At 37.0% G+C, this 22,516-nt stretch overlaps 1 protein-coding gene across 1 annotated transcript in view; it reads left to right on the top strand.

Annotated features, from left to right (window-relative positions):
- The window catches only part of kaznb (kazrin, periplakin interacting protein b), a 139,284-nt gene that overhangs the window by 22,131 nt on the left and 94,637 nt on the right, over positions 1-22,516 (top strand). Inside the window, exon 4 of the mRNA XM_055023059.1 lies at positions 6,575-6,732. Within this exon, the coding sequence (XP_054879034.1) occupies positions 6,575-6,732 (158 nt within the window). The remainder of the gene's footprint in view (positions 1-6,574; positions 6,733-22,516) is intronic.

Below are 22,516 nucleotides of genomic sequence, written 5' to 3'. Positions count from 1 at the left end.
ACAGGAGTTTGGTGGCTTGTTGATCTGGAACATAAACGGTAGCTGACGCAGTACCAAGAGCGAAAAACGTTCGCAATAACTGCCCAGTGAAGCAGTTATTGTTCCCAGTCAATCTTTACAGAACGTTCCCAGCAAACTGACCCAAAGCTGTGCAAGAATTTTTAGTCTAGTTTCCACAGCGTAAAGCGTCAGGACATTTTCATCAAGGTAGGAACATGTTTTAAGTAAATAATTCCTTTATATTCATGAGAAAGTACTTGTTCCACTTTCAGATTAATTCACTAGTAACTTGGCAAGAATATGTGCTATTAAAAGTGAAATAATCTGCCGGTGGAGCTATGTTGTACTTTTTTATGAATATTAAAGAATTACTGACTGAAAAGTTACTTGTAAATTAGTTAGTTTTATTTCGAGCTCGACTAAAATACTTGGTAAGATTTGTTGTTTTTGCACTTCAAAAACGTAAATCTACAGCAGGGTTGAAAAAAGTGAAAAACCGAACTGTTGCAGTTGTCCAGTAAAAGCCCAGAGCTCAACTTGGTTTGAATGTTGAGGATGTTTGTATAAACCAACATCAGCAAGATTCATGGACTGAAGAAATATTGAATGGAGAAGTATGAAAAAAAAAATCCTCAACAACAAATAGAAAGCTAGAAGCCTTTATGAGATCTATTTTATTTATTTTAATTTATTTTGGCTTGACTAACCATACCTCACCAGTATTTTCTAATACAAACTTTAATATCCTGTTTGAAGTGAATAGAACATGAAGAGAGAGGAAGGCATTTCCTGTTCATTTTGCAATGTTTTGTTGCAGGAACTTAGTCAAAACAAAACAGAGGATAACAGTAGGCCTGTCGCACATTTAGCTGGATAATAAATGATCCCAGAAGGTGTTGTGATAAATTATAATGTTGTTTTGAGACAATTTTTAATCAATATGAATGCAATAACACATTCTCAAAGATTAATAAACTTTAAATTCTATTGGATGTTTTATCTTTCAATGGAATGTTAAACATTCTATTGACCTGGAAAATGTTTTAAATATCCAAAATAAATAAATAAAACTACAAATAGAATGAATCATGAAGTCTCTGTAAATTAAATTGTCCTTCAAAAAAAGGGCTATTTGAGACCAAAGCAGTAGACTGAAGGCTTTTGTCAACCAGTTTTTGGCAGAAAGAAGAAAATGATGAATCAGTGAAATTGTTTTATTGCTCATTCTGACAGGCCTTCATCGCAGAGCCATTATGGATTTAAGACTAACGAGGTTTTTCCAAATTTAATCCAATATTTTGAATTAAGAGAGTAGCAGCTTTGTCCAGTGAGAAAGCTGCATCACCTGAATCAAAGTAAAGAAGTCTGTTTTTCGGTATTGTGTGAATATTTAGTTGTGAAGTGATTAAAATGTGGCTGAGTTTTCTCTGTAGGGATTGCTGTGGATTTTTCAAACTCCCTGATCCTTTCCACTGATTCTGAGCCCTTTTGGCGTTGAAAAGCAACATGTTTGGAGCGGCTTCAAATTGCTTTGGCTGAGACTGCCTGACTGCCGAACCGAGCGGACTCCGACCGCAACAGAAGCCGAGGATTTGGTTTTATTTGCGTTTTAGCACGGCTTCTCACAAGAGAGTTCTTTGAACTCATTTTAGACATCTGCATTTAAAAAGACTCCAGTGATAACAATGATAACACAAAATGGGAGTGATTACTTCTCTGTGAGCGGGGACTTTGTGTTACCACAGAGTTTTGTCCTTTTTTTTAATACGGAGATTAAATCCTCTCTTCTCAAACTCTGTACCGGCTGACTGAACACCAACATGCCTCATTAGAGTCTCATTGTTGATGTTGTTTTTCTGCTGTGGGTGGCAACAAGGATTGTAATGAGCTGTCTACATCTCACAGTCAGCAGCCACCGAGGGCCACCTGTGTGTAGGAGTGCGCTTCACAAAAAGTACAATATCCGTCTGATTTAAATGATTGCAAGCCATTACATCATGGTAATATTGCCTTCTAACAATTAAAAAAACAGAGATGTGGAAAATGAACATGTTTTATACACACTGCGTCCATTTGGGAACTTCATTACCTAACTTTAGCAAAAATAAATGTACAGTAAGTCTAGTTACTTGAACTTTTAAACTTATTTTTGACTCAAAGTATCTTCCATACATCCATCCCTCTATGTTCATCCATCCATCTTTGCAGAGTCAGAGAGATTCTCCATTGGTCGTTGGGTGAGAACAAGGCAACTTAAGCATCAATAAACAACAACGATGTATGCTGGGACAGAAGTAAATAATAAAAATAAAAAAGATCTTGGGTATTAAATCAAATCTTTGTTTATTTCCATCCATATTCAGGAACTGCATCCTTTAAAGATTGCATTTGAAAGCTGATTGAGTTGCAACGATGTTTAAATTTAAAAGCTTTTCCATAATTCCTCAATTTGAAGAATTGGTCTGTCTTATCCTTCACAGCACAGCAAATCCCAAGATTCATTGCATGCTGAACTTAAAATTTGAGTGTGTTAAAATTTGGTGGTACAACATGAAAAGCCGAGATTTATCATTCAAAATTCTGTTGTTTTTTTTGCACGTTTTTGTGCTTTCATCAGTGTTTCTAGAAACAGTCCTGAAAACAACCCGTCCAGCTGTTTCCTGGCAATAAGTTGATTTTTGGTTAACGAGTCGTTTCAAAAGCCTCGGCAGGCGTTCCCCGTTACCTAGCAACCCTCATCCGGGGGTCCTAGCCCCGTTACCTAGCAACCCTCATCCGGGGGTCCTCGCCCCGTTACCTAGCAACCCAAACTCCCCCAGACTAAATCAGCTGCTCGTTTTGTACAGTCGTGTAAAACCACAATCTGTTTGCTGCCATGTTCACAGTCCAGTCAAAGTCCAGTTGGGGGCGTGGCCAGCAGCAGCTCATTCGGATTTAAAGTGACAAGACGCCCGAAAACGTCTCAGAACAGGCAGAACTGAGCAGAATAAAATCTCATCATCTAAGAAAGATGATGTTTTCTATAACCCATACACCCGGCCTAACCTATTCAGGGACGCATAATAGGTCACATTTAAAGTGGTTGTGTTGTTGGGCTCTTATTACTCATGTATTTTAAGACTATTAGAATATATTTATTTAATTAAATCATTCATTTTATTACTTAGAAAGTTTTCAATGAGTAAAACAGAAAAACTTTTAGGCAGCGTTTTTGCTAGCTTGAGTCTGGGCTGTCATGGTTGCAAGGCAAACAGATATACACCAAGATAAAGGTGGGAATTAATCTGAAGGTTCTGGACCACGTGGGTCAAACCCGAGGCCTGCGGGCTAAATCTGGCCCGCCGTAGCTTTTTATGTGGCTCTCTTGATGCCAAATTACCCGTTTTTTTCACAAATCTGTAAAATTCAAGCAAAATCAACAGATCCACACTTTTTATTTTCTTTACAGTGCATTTTTCTCAAAATCGGCCAAAAACATTGGGTTGAAGCAACTGCTGCCTCAGCATTACTTGATGTCAAGCATGGCGATTAAAAGAAAAGTCACATTTAACATCAGACATCAGCACAAATAGTTCTAAATTAACACCACAAAATCTGTGGTTCTGATAGCAAAGATCCACAAAAACAATCACAACATCCTGGATGGACTGATAAGCGTGAAAGATGTTTAAGTTCATTTCATTTTAAGGGATAGTTATTGAATGCAGAAACAAACAGATGTTTATAAGTATTTTAACAGTTTAATGGTTTTATCAATAGATTCTTGCACCACTTTAAGAACATTCAGATTTCTAATATGGCCCAAAATGAAAATGGGTTTGACACCTGTGCTCATTTATTTACCTTAATAAATAACTTGTTTCTGACCTCACTGAAAACAACACAGCAGACTAAATAACTCAGTAGTTCTCTTCAGTTTGACTATAAAAAATATCAATGTTGTTGGGAAAGGTAGTAATAATCCAGGATGTACGAGAGGATGGATTAAAAGGCTTCAAAACAAACAAAATGAAGTGCAGCACACTTTGTTATTAAAAAAAAATCACCACGATGAACTTCAACTGACCAAACCCAATCAAAATTTGGAAATTTTCAATCAAATTGTCTGAACATTTGCGTGAACTGGAGCAGTAACGTTATTTACTCTGTTTGCCACAAAGAAAATGACACAAAATCAAACAAACTGTGAAACAGTAAAAGTTTTTCCGACCTACAGCCAAAAACCCGACGCTTAGAAAATGGTGAAATCTGGATTCTAACGTTGGCCATAATGTTGACTCGACATTCTGCTGCAGAAACCTGAGAAATGATCATTTCTAATGGAAAGCCGTTTATTCTTCTCGAAATCACCGAATCAGTTTAATCTCATCTGTTCAATACATATCTCTATGCATCAGTGGTGGGACATTTCACTGTTTACCAGAGTTAGATAAAAGGAAATGATAGCGATGTCTTTATTTCTAGACTAGATTCTCGTCTGATTGAATATCACTAATTTGCTGTTTCCCTGTTAAATCCATTTAATCACCAGGATGATTAAATGTGTTGGAAACGTACAGCTGACCTGGAGTCGAGCTTTGATCAGAGAGGAATGAATGAGGTTGAGGCAAACCTTTATTGCAAATGAAAGTGTGGTTCTGAAATTTTCTTTCAGGACTTTTTGTTTGCGGTCAGATTTTGCTCGGTGATGCTGAGTGTTGACATGGTGCCTATTCGTGGTTGTCATCCCAAAGTTTTCATCATAAAAAGCCACCTGTCTGTTTGTGGAAGAACGCATTCAAGATGGGAAATTGAAATGGGAGGCAGTGCCTGCTTCCTGGCTCTGACAACATGTCATTTTCAGCAGCAGCATGCCATTACCTGGAGTGTTTGGCCATCTTCTGGCTGCAGAGGTCCACCTTGTAAATGTTGAATGTGAAATAGAAATCCAGTCATCAGCTGCTGTCGTAAACAGTTTACCCCCGTGTCTTCACAACCCCTTCCTGAACCTCGCCAGCCACCATCCTCCGATTTGAGCCGCAGGATGATGCTCTATCTGCTCGCTGCTTGTAAACATGCCTCCCTTTGCTGAGCTTCTCCAGGTTAAGAAAAGCCTGGAAGAAAAATCTTTGATCAATTCTAAAAATAAATAAATAAAATCCCGACCTTGACTGTCACCGGTGACTCACATATTGCCTCAGTCACTCTGTCGCTCCTGACCAAATTCCCCTCTCAGCCTGAACAGAGCTGAGGAAAAACAAAGTAATGTCCTCAAAAATTAACGTATGACTTATAGAATTATGTACAACATATGCAAAGCACATGTTTTGCATCAGGGAAATGTGTGATTTTGAGCATTTTGATGGTATAATGAACACATGGAATTATGGGTGTTATTATTGGGACTGATTTACTCAAACCTTTCATTCATGAATTATGATCCTTTATGTCAGGATTTTTTTGTTTTTGATTTTAGATTTTAAGGTATTTTTTAAAAAAGTAGGAAAAAAATAGCTAAAAAATTTTTTTTCTAGGTTATGAGTTGTAATTTTCTCCAAATACAAAGTTGTTATTTGGAGTCGCGTTGCTCTTTAGGGGTTATGTGATGTCACATAGGCCTGTCACGATTACAGATTTTGCTGAGCGATAAATTGTCTCAAATATTATTGCGATAAAAGATAATATTGTTTGAAGATCTTTTTACACTGATTTAATGGATATTACGAAATAATAAATGCGATTTTCTGCCAAAGACAGATACACTTTATTTTCAAAAGAACACTTAAAACACAACCAAAAAAAAAATTGATTCTCAGTCTCCATTAACAAAAAATGTACTTGAATAAAAACTAAACAACCTAATGTTGTAGATTGCATTATTAAAAATGTTTTCTGTCAGGTTCTGTGTTGATTATTTGATTCTGGGTTTGATTGTTTCTGTTTCACTTCATTTCTTCGTTGTTCTTAGTAGGCGGGGCTAAAATCGCTCAAATCAAAATGATTGGTCTGAACTGGATTTCAACAATCAGCTTAGCCAATGAAATACCAGGAACTTTTGTAACATTTAGCAGTAACAGATCAAAAATAATAATTAATGGTGCGCATGGAAATTATGATCCAATTAAATACAAGCTGCATTAATAAATACAGTTTGAACAGACTACTGAAAATACATTTAAAATTTAGAATCAATTTTTTATAGAGTAATTGCTTTATGTCCGGGTTTATTTATTCAATTATTGAATGATTTGTTAAATTTTTGACTTCCTGGAGGATAAATATATCCTCCCAGCTTTGAGGGCTGCATTGTGTTAAGTCCGAAAGAAGAAAATCACCATAGACATTATTACAGCAGCTCTAATCGTTGCACAGCGGATTATATAATGGACTAAAAGTGAATTTCTAAGTCTCTGTAATTGATTTACCCTAATAATGCTCATCTTGTCCAAATGAGGGATTATTCTGAGGAGGAGAACAATTGTCATGGATGGAGGAAAAGTCTCAGATCACTAAAGTCTGATCCAGAAAAGGGCAAAAGCTTGACAAGAGACACAAGGAGAGACGACCTTTTGATGTGTTTTTTGCTTTTTTGCAGCTGTCCAGTCTCTCAACAGCCTGAACGACCAGATCGCTCAGTTCATGGTGACCCGACCCTGCAGTCTGGCTGATGAGGAGGAGGCCTTCATCCCCGGAGAGAGGGACACCCTCAGGAAGTCCATGACTCTGATGAGACACCTGCTGATGGACGCTCAGGTAACAACACCTCCTCTCAGTGAGATGCAGGATGATTCAAATAAACCATTCTGTCCTCGTTTTACAATCCTGCTTTTCTTTTTGGGTCATTGACAGTTTAGTGGAACTTCAACAAAGATGTTGTGGTTTAGCTTTGACTTCTGGAACAGCGTAATGTTGACCTCTAAGTTTAAAAAAACAAACAAATGCTACATTTGTAGTGAATAATCTGGATCAGACAGAAAGATACAAAAACTATTGCTTTCTGTTTTCTGTCCAGTACAACTGTGTACGTTTATTTAAAGTGTAAGTTTAAGTTACTATACTTTTTCTCCAGAATAATAATAGATAATATATTATTTGTCCCAAAGGGTTTTATAATCTGCAGCAGTGCCATATAAATATAAATCACCACTTGCTGATTTAGAAACACTTTTCTTAATATAAAATCTTTATGATTCAGTCCTCAGATTTCTGGGAGAAAATGTTTTCTTTGACTTTCTTATGTTTTTTTCTGCAACTGCTGTTTGAATGAGAATTGTGCCAAAAATAATCAATTATTATTTTGTCTGCTGGACTTGATTCATCTTTTACATCCACCTAAATGTAGTGTGAAAATGAAGCAAAGAAAACTAAAACTAATAGTTAGATTTTTTTTCTCTCTCTTTCTTTACAAAACAGATGAAAATTATTCAAAAATTGGTGGAATTGACAACAAATCTAATAAGAAAACTTTGAGTTTTGTTTACAATTTTATGACACACTTTGTATTTTAGAAGTAGGAAAGTTTCCAACAAGCTGAGGGAAAACATTAACAGAACAAGCTTTTCCATATATTTTCATACTTTCTCTAAAAGTTTTGTTAGTGTCTTCTTCTCTAGACTGATCTAAGAGTCATTCTTCATTTCTCACAGTAAAGTCGGCCCAGCTCTGTGAGAACTTTACCAATCTGAGGGAAGCGATAAACAATTCGCTGCTGAACTTTGTAAAGTTAGTTTTTAATTCTCTTCTTGGCTGCCTGCTCTCTGTTCGCAGCTACTTTAATACTCTTACAGATTGAACAGGAATAATCTTTTGAGCTTAAAGAAAGAATCCTTTCCAAAGTAATAACTTTTTCTCTCTGTTTCTGCCATCTGAGGAATGCTGCTTTTATGGGTAATAAATAATGAACTTTCTCTCTTAGCACCTTTAAAATACAAGTGCAACTCGAATTGTTCTGCAGAGCAAAGGCAAGACGCATAAAGATCTAAAGGATGAAAGACGACAAAACATAAATGCAGAAGCAGTTTGCAAAAACCAATGTGTCCCCAGTTGCTGCATTACATAATGTACCAGAAGCAATAAAAGTAAAAATGATTTAATATAAAAGTAAATCAAAGATGGAACATAATATGTAAAGCAAAAAAATTTATAAAAGTTGGTAATATTTTTTGCTTGAATGCAGAGGGAATGGAGGAAGCAAGCAGAAGCCTTGGCTTTATCCTGTTCCTGTTTATGTAAATTATTGGCTTGTAAAGTAATACAGAAACAAAATCTTTATTTTGAGACAAAAAGGTAGTCGAAACCATATATACAAAAACATTAAGAGTCCACTACACTGAATCCCATTGAAAACCTCCTGATTTTTCAAATATTGATTGTATTGAATATTGTTGTATTGTTGTTTCGAAATCGATATGAACTTGTTTTCTTTGCATTATTAGAGGCCTAAAAGAACCGCATCTGTTTGTTATTTTGACCGTTTCTCATTTTCTACAAATAAATACAAAACTTTAGCTTGGAATCTCAGAGACATGTTGTCAATAGTTCAGAGAATAAAAGAACAATGTTCATCAACATATTCCTATAAAAAGTAAAATCAGGGAAACTGATCATTATAGTCTCTTATTTTTTTTTCCAAAGATGTATATTTATAAAAATAAAATAAAATAAATCCAGTATAAGAACACCACTGTCACAAATCATTGAACACTTATTCCAATGTTTAAAAAAAGCCAAAAGTACATTGTCGCAAAGTGTAGCAGTAGTCAGAGCTCTTATTGTTAAGTTGTTTCATAAATCCAGGCGGTACATTAATTCATACATGAAATTCCTCAGCAAAGCATGAAAAGTTTTGCAAAGTTAATAACTTATTCTGAATCTGATTTCTATTATTTCACCCAATCAGTTGTTGAATCCACAGACAACAAAACCAGGAAGATAAAATTCCCTCTTCTCCTCTTCTTGATGAGAACATTATGAAAAACCACAAATCTAGTCAAATCCATTGACTAGTTTTTCTGTCTCAGAAAAATTAGAAAATTGTGGAAAACCAGTGAAACCACAGTGTTACACTGTGGGAACAATCAGGGACGGCTGCGTTCATGTTAAAATGGCCCGCCGCTTGACTTTCTGCCACCATGGTGAACATTGGCTAATTGCAATAAATGTGAACATAGAGCAGCAGTAGGGGAGAAAAACACTCACTCAGATATGTATATGTAATTGCAGATCATTGTGAACAGAAGGTGTGCAGCTTTTCACATTAATTTACAATCATGTCAAAGTAGAAATCAACCAGCCGAGTGGAAACATGCAATTACAACCACTACAGTGTAAAATGTGAACAAAATGTTTGTCAGAGCTGTTTGTGCTCTCTTTTGTTTAGTTTTGACACCAATCACATGTAAACTGCAGGGTTTGAATGGCCCTGCTTCCTGGAATGAAAAGACACATTTTGTGGGCCTGCTGGACATTGCAGCCAGTTTTCAGCTGCTAATTTAATATATTGGAAACATTTCAGTCTTCTGCACAAAAGCAGACATCGTCATTCTCTGCAGTCTTATTTCAGCGTCTGAAAAGCCACTAAAACAAGCAGTTCTGAATATCTGGAGCTCATTTATGCAGTGAAAAATATAATATATGAGACCCACTTAAAAATAAAACTGAAAAAGTGACTTTATGATCCAAACTTAACATGCAACTCACGTTTCAATTTCTCTAAAAATAAGATTAGAAGCAATATGAAACCCAAAACTAAAGAGACTGGAGCAAGCTAGCAGCCATTAATCTGAAATACAACACATGTTAAAAGTATCAACACTAATAAAGCTGCTTTTTATGTTTAAAACCCCTTATTTTGTTTCAAAACATGTCATTGCTGCTAATGAGTGAAATTTATGTTGTTTTTTTATTATCATGGTGTTGAGGGATTGATGCGTCCCGTTAGCATCAAAGTGAATATGCTACACTAAAAAAAGAGAATGGCGCTCCAAGTTGAAAAAACATGAGTTAATTTGATACATGTGAACAAATTTAGTTACTTAATTGAAGTTTGATTATATGACAGCTTAATAAACTGAACTTGATTTGATTATTTTCAGTTAGATCACCTGTCAATTTTTTTATTTATTATTGGTGAACACTGGATTGGCCTAATCAAAGTCCAAAATTTAAGATTTGTGGAAAGACTTGCAAACGGAAGCTTGCTGTTAAATCTGAATGATGTTTTGTAAAGAGGAACAGGCAAAAATGTAAACCTGGTTTAGATCTGCAACGTCTTGACTGAGTTGGACTAAATACACATTTTTACATTTCTATCTGTAATGAAACCATGAAATGTTTACTTTTTCTTCGCTGATGTGAGTTCATCTCTGCATGTTTGTTGTTATGAGGCGGCAGAATTTGACAAAAAGGTCAAGAGGTCTGAATGCTTTTGTAAGACACTGCAGCGTTTTTCATTTGATTTATTATTGATTGCAAGAGAAAATCCACGCAGCATGAAGAACATTTATGAATTACTGAATGTTTCTCAAGCGTGGAGAAGAATTATGTGACTCTGTGAACTCAGCTACCGGCATCATGACCTTCTCACACTGACTGAGTAGTTTTAAATTTCAGTGTTGAGTTTTTTTCTCCACAGAAGAGTCTAAATTGCTCCTAGGTGTGAGTTTGAACTGTGATGGATTGGCGACCTGCTCGCTTTCCGACTGGAGATAGGTCAGCTTAGCAGACTGAGAACATCTGTGTGCAGGGCCACAATGATTGATTTCTGCTTTTACACCTTTTCATTTCACTTATATAGTTATTTATTTGTGCATTAAGGCATATAAACCCCTTCATTCGTTCATTCAGTTGAAATATTGATTGAAGTGTCCCTCCATTCTCCCCCGCCACAGATGGGATTGTAATCGATCAGTGAGGAGTGACTCTCATTTGTCACTTTATTTTAACTTCCTTCTACTTTTTGATGAATGCTAAATAAATCCCGACACACTGATTCAATTGTACGAGCACCGTCGGCGTCGTGGATGATGGATGCCGAGCTCTGCCCTCGTTCTCCGGGAGATATTTTCTCAGACGCAGTGTCATTGATTAAAGGGAAGGTAATTCAGCAACAGGCCATTGCTCTCCCCTCCGCTCAGAGGTGGAAGATTATGAGCCTGCAGTCTGTTCCTCCTGTTAGCATTGGGAAGAGCGCAGATTATCTTACCAAGAAGTTGTACTTGTTGGGAAAAACAAAGCCACTCCTCCGACTGACAGGTTTCTCTGCCTGTTGGGTTTGTTTATGTTGGGTTGTTCACCTTCAGCTGTAGCTTGCTTCCTGTTCTTCACTTGGACAAACGGCCGGCTCTGTCAGCTGGAGGCTCATCACTCTGAACTGACAGAGTTCAGTTCAGAGTGATGAACTGATGAACTGAACTGAACTCTGAACTGACAGAGTTCATGAACTGAACTGAACTTAGTACATTATGAGATTCTGACATTTATTTGCTATAAACTTAGTCACATTTACTAATGACAGAACTAGTACGATGTCCTAAAATACACATAATGTCATAAATACGCAGATTTTTTTTTTTCTGCTTCTCTCCATGTGGACATAACATTAAGAATAATTTCTGTTTTCCAAAGTCAAAGTTTGTTGTGGATTCATTCTGAAGCATTTGGTTTTTTTATTTTAATAATAACTAGACAGAAGTCATGATTGGTTTTTATTTTAGAAGATACTGTGTTAAGTTATGCAACTGATTTTTATTTAATTTGTCAAATTTTCATCACTTAAGAGCGCTACCTGTGTGAATAACCTTTCAACTTTTCTAAGCACACTTTAATCTAAAATACAAAACATGTTAGAAGTATCCACACTAATAAAGTTGAACCACTTATTTTGTTTCAAAACATGTCATTGCTGCTAATGAGTGAAATTTATGTTGTTTTTTTATTATCATGGTTTTGAGGGATTGATGCGTCCCGTTAGCATCAAAGTGAATATGCTACACTAAAAAAAGAGAATGGCGCTCCAAGTTGAAAAAAACATGAGTTAATTTGATACACTGACCTCTGATGCACAGATCAGGAGACAAGTTGCAGAGTGAATGCCTTGCCCAAGAGCACATAAACAGGAATCTGGAATTGAACCTGGAAATTTTAAGAATGCAAGATGACTAGTTACTGTGTCTCAGTGTATATCAGTATAACTTGGATGCTTTTCAATATTGTCCTCAGTGTGTTTTTATGCTAAAAGAGAATATTTTTTCATTACATTTTGTTTGAGACTATAAAGTTTCTTTCTCTCATACACACATAAAAGCTGTTTGTCCAGCGTTGGTTTGTTTTCAGAATTATGGTTTGATGCCATTGAAGCAACTCTCAGCATTTAGATCCGTTGCCTTTAATTTTGCTAGTCAGATGGGGAATGGGCTCATAGACAAGGGGGGAGACGTACAGCAAAGGTTCAAAGGTCAGGAATCAAACCCCTCACAGCTCTGCTGCAGTCTAATAACCTGATTATCTCTCTTCACATTGGTCTTAATAATCAAACTTTTTTGGGAAAACAACTGAAGCCGGTTCTCCAGATGACCTGAATTTTCCTGATGTAATCTCCAGACGTAATAATTTACAGATTCGTTTTAAACGATCTGCAGCAGCCTGCCAGTCATCAGCAGTTATAATGCGGCCAAATTATGAATCAGATTTCTTTGTTCTCCACATCTGAAGGGATCAAAGTCAAGTGCAGCAGCGTGGTTCCGTGTAGAGGAGCGGCTCTCGTCATGGAGAGGGGATTGCATCCATGAGGAGTCATGTCTCTGCTGTCAGGTGGAATATGAAATTAGATCCTCTACTCGTTTCACATCTGCGCTCTCAGTTGAAGTGCCAGCAGTCCAGTTCACAGCAGCGTTTTGTGGTGCAAATTGCTTATGGAGACTTTGTTGATGAACCATGGATTATGTAGATAATCCAACGGATTGGCTGATACTGTATCTTAAAGGAACCATCAGATTATCACAGATATGTCCACTACAATGCTGAAATTTAATTGTAAATGCCCTCTTTCTGAATGCTGTCCTCGAATTGATTGCCTCATTCGTCATGTGCACAGATGAATTATGCATGTGCTCATTGCTATGCTCTGGTGAATAATCAAATGGTTTTCTGTGGGTGTGGAAGCTGTGAAACGGCGAACACTGGACCTCATTTGGTGCTTTTGTGAAGTCAGAAAAGCTCAGACAGTGACGTGACAATGGGCTGACAGCAGAGACTCTGCCCAGGTGATGATTTGGAGTCATCTTTGCAGTGTGCGCAGCCGACCAGCTCAGACAGAACAGCCACTTATGAGGGTCAGCAACCACATTTACGAAACTCGCTCTGTTCGCCGCTCTACAAAAACCTTCGCTGCTCGTTTTCGGGGATTTTATAAAATCTAGAAAGGCTCACGCGGAAGAATTTCTTGTGCTTTGCTGTTACAGCTTTTGCGTTATCTCCTCCAACAGCTTCTGTCGATGTGAATGAAAAGGCACCAGAAAGAGCGTAGAGGAAACACAATGAATTAATTAGCAGTTACTCATTTCAAAAGGGCATACTGTGATCACAGCTGAAGCTCTGCAGCCTTGGCAGCTCAAGCAGCAACATCTATTTACTGCAACCGTTCAGTGACTGGCCTCACTGGTTGATAAACTAATTATCATGGACATAAATTCATCAGGCAACATGTGACCTGCAGCTACTCTACACTTTACAAAAACAAAACCTCACCAAGTGCTTTTAGTCTACTTCATAGTTAAAGTTTCTTTCTGCAAAATGAGACAAAAAAACTTACTATTAACTTTTCAGCAAGACAAACTAAATCATTTGATCCTCACTTAGTTGTCTACTGTCTTCTACTCTATAAGTACATTTAGTCAGTTTTAGATTTTGAGCCTAAATGTGTGTTTGTGAAAGATAAACTTAAGTCGTGTAAACTTTTTGTTAATGTTGTCAAATGTTCAGTTTAAGTTTTCAAAGCTTGATGATGTTCTTTTCACACTAAATCTTTTTAGCAGAATTCATTGTGATATTTAATAAAACTCATTATCAGATCAGATCTTTATGCAGTCATAAACAAGAATTGAAATTATTCTTGTTTCAAGTACGAAAGAAAACTTTTGACAATTATTTATTAGCGCAAAACGGTTTAATTTGTTGCTATAATGTAAATTTCCACCATAATTTTCAAGAAACTGTAGGGACTAATTGATATAATTTGGGAATAAACAGATAAAATTGCATTGATTTGATTGATAGCACAATATTTAAGCACACAGTGTTAGTCTGGAACCCAGAGGGCCACAGAAAAAGCTACGGCGTGCCGGATTGGGCCCGCAAGCCTTGAGTTTGACTCAGACAAAATAATGAGAGCTGCAGAAATAAAATACATAAAAGTTGAATTAGGGTTTATTGTGTGCAGCTTTTCAAAAGGCTCAAACCAAATATGCTACTACTTTTGATTCACACTCCTTTAAAGTAATATTTGGCTTGCGGCTAAGCAGAACCATCTGGAGAAACGGGCCAAATTGTATTAGTTTAATGAATCTTCTGTTAATCATATTTTATAGGAAACATCTCAGAATTCAAGTCAAGTGTAAAAAGTTGCGCTTTTAGATGCATGAACTAATTACACTATTATATATGACGGTTAAATATTCTTTCTCTGTGATAACACAGAGGATTAGACAGACGAAATATAAAACTAAAACCTCAGCAGTGGGATTCCAGCTGCAGGGTGGGCACATCTCCTTATTTTATTAAATGTTTTATTGACTTGCCAAATATCTCCAGAGCTAAATGAGCTCAGAGATGGAAAGGTGGAATTAATGATCCAAAAAGTGAAAATTTGGGTTCTGCAGCACTTGAGAAAATGCATCTTTCAGATCTCATACCTAATGATCTGATAAGCTATTGACACACCAGCGGAGAGACAGAGGAAGACAAACGAGCAGATAAAAAAGAGACATTGCTGCAGAACTGTAGCCTCTTCTTGAAATCAACCTAATTCCTGTTTTGTTTTTTAATTTTCTGAGTGTGACTGCCTGCAGGAAAACCGTCTTATTGCTTACAGGATCCCCTTCATGTGAGGTCGTCTTTGTTCTGAAATCTATCTTTCTGTCTCTGAGAACAACAAAACAGTTATTAAGGGAACATGGTGGAGAAAAACCACTGCTTTCATCTCGTTCCTCGTTCACAGCCTTTAGGTACCTGCCTATATGAAAATCACTCCACCTCTAATCCTTTACAGCTTCTTTGCACCATTACATCCATTATGCTGCCTGAGCGGGAGGGACTTCAAAGAGACACAGTTTCTCCTTTTTACTAACAAGTCTGTCAAGTCTGCTGCTTTGCACCCAGAAACACCAGAGAAACAGGAAAAGATTCACATGCAATGTGCATAATAGACATGAAGACAGTGGAGATTTTAATCTCTGGAAAAATCATTCTAAAACAAAACACATTATTAATGGATTCAGAGATGCATCATTTTTAATAAAGCGAGAAACGAGGCTGACATGATTTACTTCTGGTGCAGAAAAAATCATATTGGAAAAATCCTTGTCATTGAGGAAAGCCATCAACTGTAATATGTGCAAAAATGAAAAAACATTATTCTGACTTTTTACATTAAAGTCAGCAAAAAGCCAAAGGTGGATTAATATAAATGTTACCAGAGCTACAAATCTCCTCTGGATTTCCCATCAAAAAGCTGCAGTCATACTGTTTCCTATTTTGCTGTCTGTTTTTTAAATGATACTAATAATAATATTGGTTATACAGGTTTAAAAGTGAGAAAACTTAGGAGATTTTGTGGAACATCAAGTCGTCTCATGTGTTTAAATCGCTTTTGATGCGCTACGTTAGTGAAAAGTTTATTTGTGATGAAATCAGTGGAGTTACTTTTCTGTGACGTCATTGGCTGCATTTCCATTACAAAGAAGCGTAGAACGTTTTTGATCATCTGCTAACGTTGAACAAACATGTTTTTGTAATTGCAATTAAAATCACACATGAATAGGTCAGTCCAGGTTTAAGAAATTAAAAACTGTGTCGGCAACAAATGTAAAGACAAAATACTGCTGTGGAAAAAATGCACTGAACCTCATTGAAAACCTCCTGGTTGTTCCACCAAATATTAAAACATTAGTTTTGTTGTTTCTAAATGAATATGAACTTATTTTCTTTGCTTTTTTTGAGGTCTGGAAGCACTGCAGTTTTTTGACCGTTTCTCATTTTCTGCAAATAAAAACTAAATTTTTTGCTTGGAATTTCAGAGACATCTTGTCAATAGTTCATGGAATAAAATAACAATGTTCATTTCACTCAGACATTTACATATAAGGAATAAAATCAGATTAAAATTGATCATTTTAAGTTCGTCATCTGATATCAGACATAAAAACTAAATTTTTTACCAGAAATCGTGAGTTTTGTGTTTCCATTTAGTGAATACAAATATTTAAATGCAACTTGTCAAAAATACTTTCTGGTTTGTTTCTTTCTTCATATTAAAGGCTGAAGTGACCACATAAAAATAATTTGAGTATCATTATCTAAATTAATCAGAGTGAAAAATGCTGCATAACTTTCTTAAGTTTCAGTTTAAGCCTTTCCAGACCTCCGTAGTTGAGTGAAGCATCTGCTTATAAAAATATTATTACTGGACCAATATTTGTTATTTCTGCAGCATGTTTTTTTGGGTTGCAGTCTTAAACTCAAAGGAAGCTGCTGAAGTGTGAGCTTCCTGTTGACAGGGAATATGATCAATTAAATTTCAATGTATTTCAGCAACAAGGCAGTTCAACATGGTTTACATCATGAAAACATAAAAACATCATAAACACTTCAGACAGCGTTTTGTCAAGTTAAAATGGTAAACATTATTAATACACATTGAGTGTGTTGGTCAGTGGTCCAGTTGGTTTTTGCAGTTTTCTAGAAGTTTGTTCCAGATTTGTGGTGCATAGACGCTGTATTTAAAAACTCTTGTTCAGAGATACTTTAAGCTAGAAAACGCTTTCATTTCATAATCTCCAGCTGCTATAATGTTAGTTTTTATCTTGGATGCTTTTCTTATAGTTACCGTCTGAAGTGTTGTTGTTATTAATCTGTGAAGGTTGCTTTAAAATATGGGCATTTACTTAATCTGCTTGTTTACTCAGTAGTTCAAGTGTTGCTTGACTCTTTCACTTTGCACACAATGATCCCTCATTATGTGAATCAGACGCTCTCTCAGGGCAGATTTAGAGAGTGAGAGTTTTTCTGTGGAGGATGAATTCATATTCTATCATCCGTTCTGCAGCTTGTTTGGGGTTCACACATTTCTAAGGGAACTCTGAGCTGATCCAGATCACTACACACATCTTTCTGCGGATCAGAGGTGTTCACCTCAATTTCAAACGGTGATCGGGCAAAATGAAAGAGCCCACGTCTCTGTCAATCTCCTGTTGAGTGGCAGACGGTGTCTCTGTGCTTTTTGCTGCCTTGTCTTCTGGAGTTGTTTGTGTCTGGTGCATTCAGGCAAACGTCCAGGATTGACGTGTTCATGCAGGAGATTGACAGAGACCGTGAAGGGAGGGATTCGCATCATCCGTGTGTTTCTCTGCCAACAGGAAGCATAAAGTTCCTGGAGAGTTTTTTCTGCCTTTGAGTTCATTCTGTTTGGACTCATTAGGTTACCAGTCGATGTATTGACCCTTTGCAGCTACGTCACTAAATCATTGGAGCCGCGATGATGGACGTTAGAAATGAGGATTGGGAGTGTTGAACAGAGCGACTGAAGTTGTTTTCCAAAGTTGTTTTTCCCAGTTTATTCATGGTTTCTACTTGTTTCAGTCGAGCTAATTTGTCTGTGAATGTAACTCACCTGGTTGTGGCTCAAAGACGGCGGTATTTAGAAAAGTTTGAAACATTTAGCTTAGAAACCGGGCTGTACCTCCTCCCTCCTGATGTGTGGATCTAATTATGGACTTTTAATGAATTCACACATGATTTATGTCGCTAACAGAGCTTCTCCTCACACCGGAGCGGATTTAAAAACGTGCAAAAGACGAGGCGCTACCAGTTTTTTCCAGACATGTTACACTGTAAAAAGTGTGTTTGAGCTGTAGTTCATGTTATTTACATTACTCTCACTTGATTCTTTTGTTTGAGTGTTCAATTGACTTAAAAGTTACAAATGAACTTTTTACTTTAAGTTCAATTCCACCTTCGTATCAAGTCTGATGTGAGGATTCAAGGATTCAAGCTTCGTCAGTGACAGATCCGGTACCAACCAGCCTTCTGTGGTGGCGCCGGGTAAACACAACTCACATAAGGAGACCTTAGACCTCAATGCGGCCGTCGCAGGTTCGATTCCAACCTGATGACCTTTGCTGCATGTCTTCCCTCTCTCTCTTTACTCACTTTCTGTATAAAGTATATAAACGTTAATCATCTTACCTTGTAAAAACTGTTGTTGCAAATTTGTGGTTTCGCTGAGGGCGGAGAGTCATGGTGACTAAAAGTTATTATAAAATGACAAGTTTGGTTTCTATCCTTGCCTGTTTGTGCACTTGATCATGTAGCACTATATGGCCATTTTAAAAGTGAAATCAATTAAATAAAAGCGACATTAGGTTACAGATGTCTGTTTTTAAGGAGCGCATTGGTTGGGCGGAGTGGGCGGAGTTCTGGTCGTCACGTACAAATAGTCAATTAATTGTTAAGAACTCCGTCGCCTTCACAGGACTGAAGCGCCAGTCAATATGTGCAGAACAGGAGTGGAGACATTTTTGTCAAATGCAACAGAATTTCCATCCATTCTTAACTCCGTTGTAACCTTTTCTTCTTCTGAACACATGTTCTGAGCTCATCCATGTTATCTTGTTTGCTTTAATCTTCCTTCAAAGCCGGAGCGTCTATGGAGTTCACAAGAGCGTGGAATTAAAGATGTTACCTGTTACAAAAGCCACTGAATCCCCTGTTGACCTTAAACGAGATTTAAATGCTCCGTGCTCTCACATCGTTTGGCCTGCTGCAGGAAATAGAAACTCCCTTTCAGAATCAGTAGCAGTGTCTCTGAAGGCTCAACTAAAACACACTTCTGTCGTTTTTATGAGGAGCTGCTGCAATGATGGTCAATGATAATGTAAAATTTGTTGTGTTTTTATTTGTAATCACAGGGGAAGAATGGTGACTCCATGTTTGCATGTTTTTATGGTGTATTTTTTTATGTTTTGTGTTCCAGGACTCATCTTGAAGATAAAATAAATACATGAATAAACATGAGAATCAGGAATGTACTACAATATTTTCCCCCTTTGGTAAACCTCTATTTTTTTTCAGCAAGAACAGAAAAAATAAATATCATAAATACCCATTTCAAGCCATCGTATAATTTGTATGCAAAGGCTACTCGTTCTGTTGGATAAAATTTATGCACACCGTGTTTGATTAAGGATCTAAATCTTATCAATCTAATTTGGTCGTGTAATCTGCTGTAACACAACAGAACAAAGAAGCTGATTGGTTTTAATCCCACCATTAAAATCATGCTCCGGAGGTTTTAATGGTTCAGAGCGTTAAAGGTGGAAAATGTATGCCCGTTTACGTTTGTCCTCTTGAATGTCGTCGCCTCATGGCAAATGGAGCCACAGATCCTGCCAGAAGGGGGCGCCATCCGCCGTTCCGCCCAGACAGGAAGCTGTTTTATAAACATATTCACTTCCGAGTTAATTTTATTACAAACACGTTACAAGTAGTTTACAAAGACTGACCTAACCCTGCAGTAGACATGTTGGTGTATTTTTCTCAAAATGACAAAAGAACTATTTTGTTACCCTAAGAGAATGAATCATATTTCCATTATCAGAGAATAACTGTTTTCCTGAGGTAATGAGATATTTGGCTCGACAAAAATGTCTTCTTTTTTTAATAATTAGATTTTAGCAATTATATCTCCCTCTTACTTTACGTCTTCCATTTAGATTCATTCCATTAAACTAATGGGGCGTTCGCACCAAACGCATTTTGAGCGTCAGGAGTGTCTGATTTACATTCACAGTCTATGTGGAGGTGCGTCCAGGGCATTCTGTATTTTGTGCATCAAGTGCAAAGATTTTAAGCCTTTCGTGAGTTTAACGCGCATCAAACATGTCCGACGCTGGAGTTGTAAAGTCTGAACTTTTTCCAATTGACGCATAGCATCAACCAATCAAAGAAACTCTGCTATGTGACGTAGGGAGGCATTTTCTGACCTGATCTCAGAAAAAAACCTATGGAGGATAAACTAATAGTCGCTGTTTGCCCTGGTCCTATAATCCACGACCAATCAAGTTACGACTACAGAGATAGGAGCAGAGAGGAAGATCAGCGAGGAGGTTGGGATGTCGAGTTAGTTAAAATATTTACCTGCATTTGAGCTATCCAAATCCATACACCAAAAACACTGAGTCACGTTAAATAAACATTAGATAAATATATTTATTTAGACAAGATATGCAGGAGACGATGGAAGCGTTTCCTCTCATCGTCCCCCAGAGCGATTTTGATGCATCTAGAGAAAAATATCAATGATCTGACTTCAAACTTGAGGCTTCAGACGTGTTTTGATGCACAAAACGCGTTTGGTGTGAACGCACCATAACATTACCAAAACCACACTCTGTCCTCTGGTTTGCCTTCCTGTTATCGTTTGAAGTCTTGGTCTCTACAACATGTAAGTGTGGCTTTCTTTGAAATGCCTTTTCATGTCTCTCTTTCTCTGGGTTTATTTTTAAATACCCCTACTGAAGCTAGCTTGCTAGCTCAGTATTTACAGATCCCAAATGTCAAAATGTTGTCAGTGGAACAAGAAGTCACTTGTGTGTTGTTCTTGACTGAACAGAGAACAGCACATATGATTTTTTAAATTATTATTATTTTGACCAATCAGAAGCATTGGGTTGATTTTGGACTAAAGACAACATCTCTACCTCCTGATGTTTGTTAAAAATAAATCTTTGAGGTAGATTCCAAAGTTTTCTAGCAGCTGTATTTGCACGGACATGATTCTGGCTAAACAAAACCCAGCAAAATGCAACAACTGCAAACAGAAAATAACATTAAAAAATAAACAGCCAAAGCCAACAGCAGGTAACTCAACTTTGTAATTATGATTTTGAGTGACGAATGCCCTTCCTGTTTGGTTTGTTCCTGTTTAGAGGTTTCATTTTCTCATTAGCTAACACTTTCTTTTAGCGTGTTTTAAAAGCAAGCTTTCATCTGGGATGTGGAGCAGCATAAATGTTTCTCCACTGCAGAACCAATCAAACTTTGGGCTTTAATTGAGTTTCACCTTTCAGAAATGTTGCAGTACATTTTTGTTAGAAATCACCAGGAATGTTTAAAGGCTCTGCTGAGAAGATTGAGGAACGTTATTCTTATTATTTACTATTATTTCAATTAGAGTAAACATTAGCATTAACTTGTGAACAGAGAATTCAAACGGTTCTGTATTACTTCCTTAATGTAGCAACTGGTTGTGTGATGCAAATCCAGACTGAGATTCTCTTCATAAAACGTTCATTTAAATCAGTTTATTTTCGGTATGAAAGCAGGAAAAAAAGCATGCTTGACTTAGCCCTAATCCACATAATTCTCACTCTGTTTACCATATTAACGCCTCACTGCTGCACATCATCAATTTCTGGGAGGAGGAAGAGGAGGAGGAGGAGGAGGACGTGTTAGATTTAAAAACGGGCATTTTAATGGAAAGATTAACTAAGGAAGGCACGGTGAAGTACAAACGCAGAAAATGGGATGAGAAATGTCACACAGAAAATTAAAACTCAATTTTTATATATATATTTTTTCGCCTATTAGAGGAATGAAAACAGTTGGTTTGATTGCGCTGTTTGCATCGTGAATCTTGTTCCAGTTTGCCCTTCCTGACTCTCATTAGTATTCATAAATCTGACTGCGGTTGCTCAGTTTGACTCTCAATCCTCTTACATTTGCTGCATTTTCACATGTTTAAATTTACTAGCTGATAGTTGGTTGCTGTGCTCTTTTCTGCCTGGATGCTCCATTTACTGAAGTCTGGCTGCTCAAGTGGGACTCTGGGCAGAAAGCTTTTCGGCATACAAAATTATACATCGTCAGATACCGCTGCTGCCAGATTACTAAATCTTTCAGTGAATTTTTATTACCCTTTTTTCTAATCTTTTCCTTGGAGAACTGTTCTGTTCTATCTTGAACCTTTGTGCTGCTTCGGTAAGCAGATGGCGCTTTAATGAACTCCACAAAATATACTTTATACCAAACTACTTGTCTCCTTGAAACTCTAAGATAAACTGATGTGCAGATGTTCTCAAAGTCAATTTAAATTACATTCAAAAGTACTTTAATAACCCAAACAGGGAATTAAATGTTCTTGTATGTCTTTTTATCCAAGTTTTTTGAGGGAGTTGTTGTAGATGCTGTGAGGAAGGACAGCAGATGAGAATTAGCTTATTGCTATAATCTGATGCAGCACATCGAATGGTGACATTTACATCTC

Source organism: Poeciliopsis prolifica, unplaced genomic scaffold (genome assembly GCF_027474105.1).
Source record: "Poeciliopsis prolifica strain line A6 unplaced genomic scaffold, Auburn_PproV2 SCAFFOLD003, whole genome shotgun sequence".
In the NCBI taxonomy this organism is placed as follows: domain Eukaryota; kingdom Metazoa; phylum Chordata; class Actinopteri; order Cyprinodontiformes; family Poeciliidae; genus Poeciliopsis; species Poeciliopsis prolifica.
This window is presented reverse-complemented; position numbering and strand designations above follow the sequence as displayed.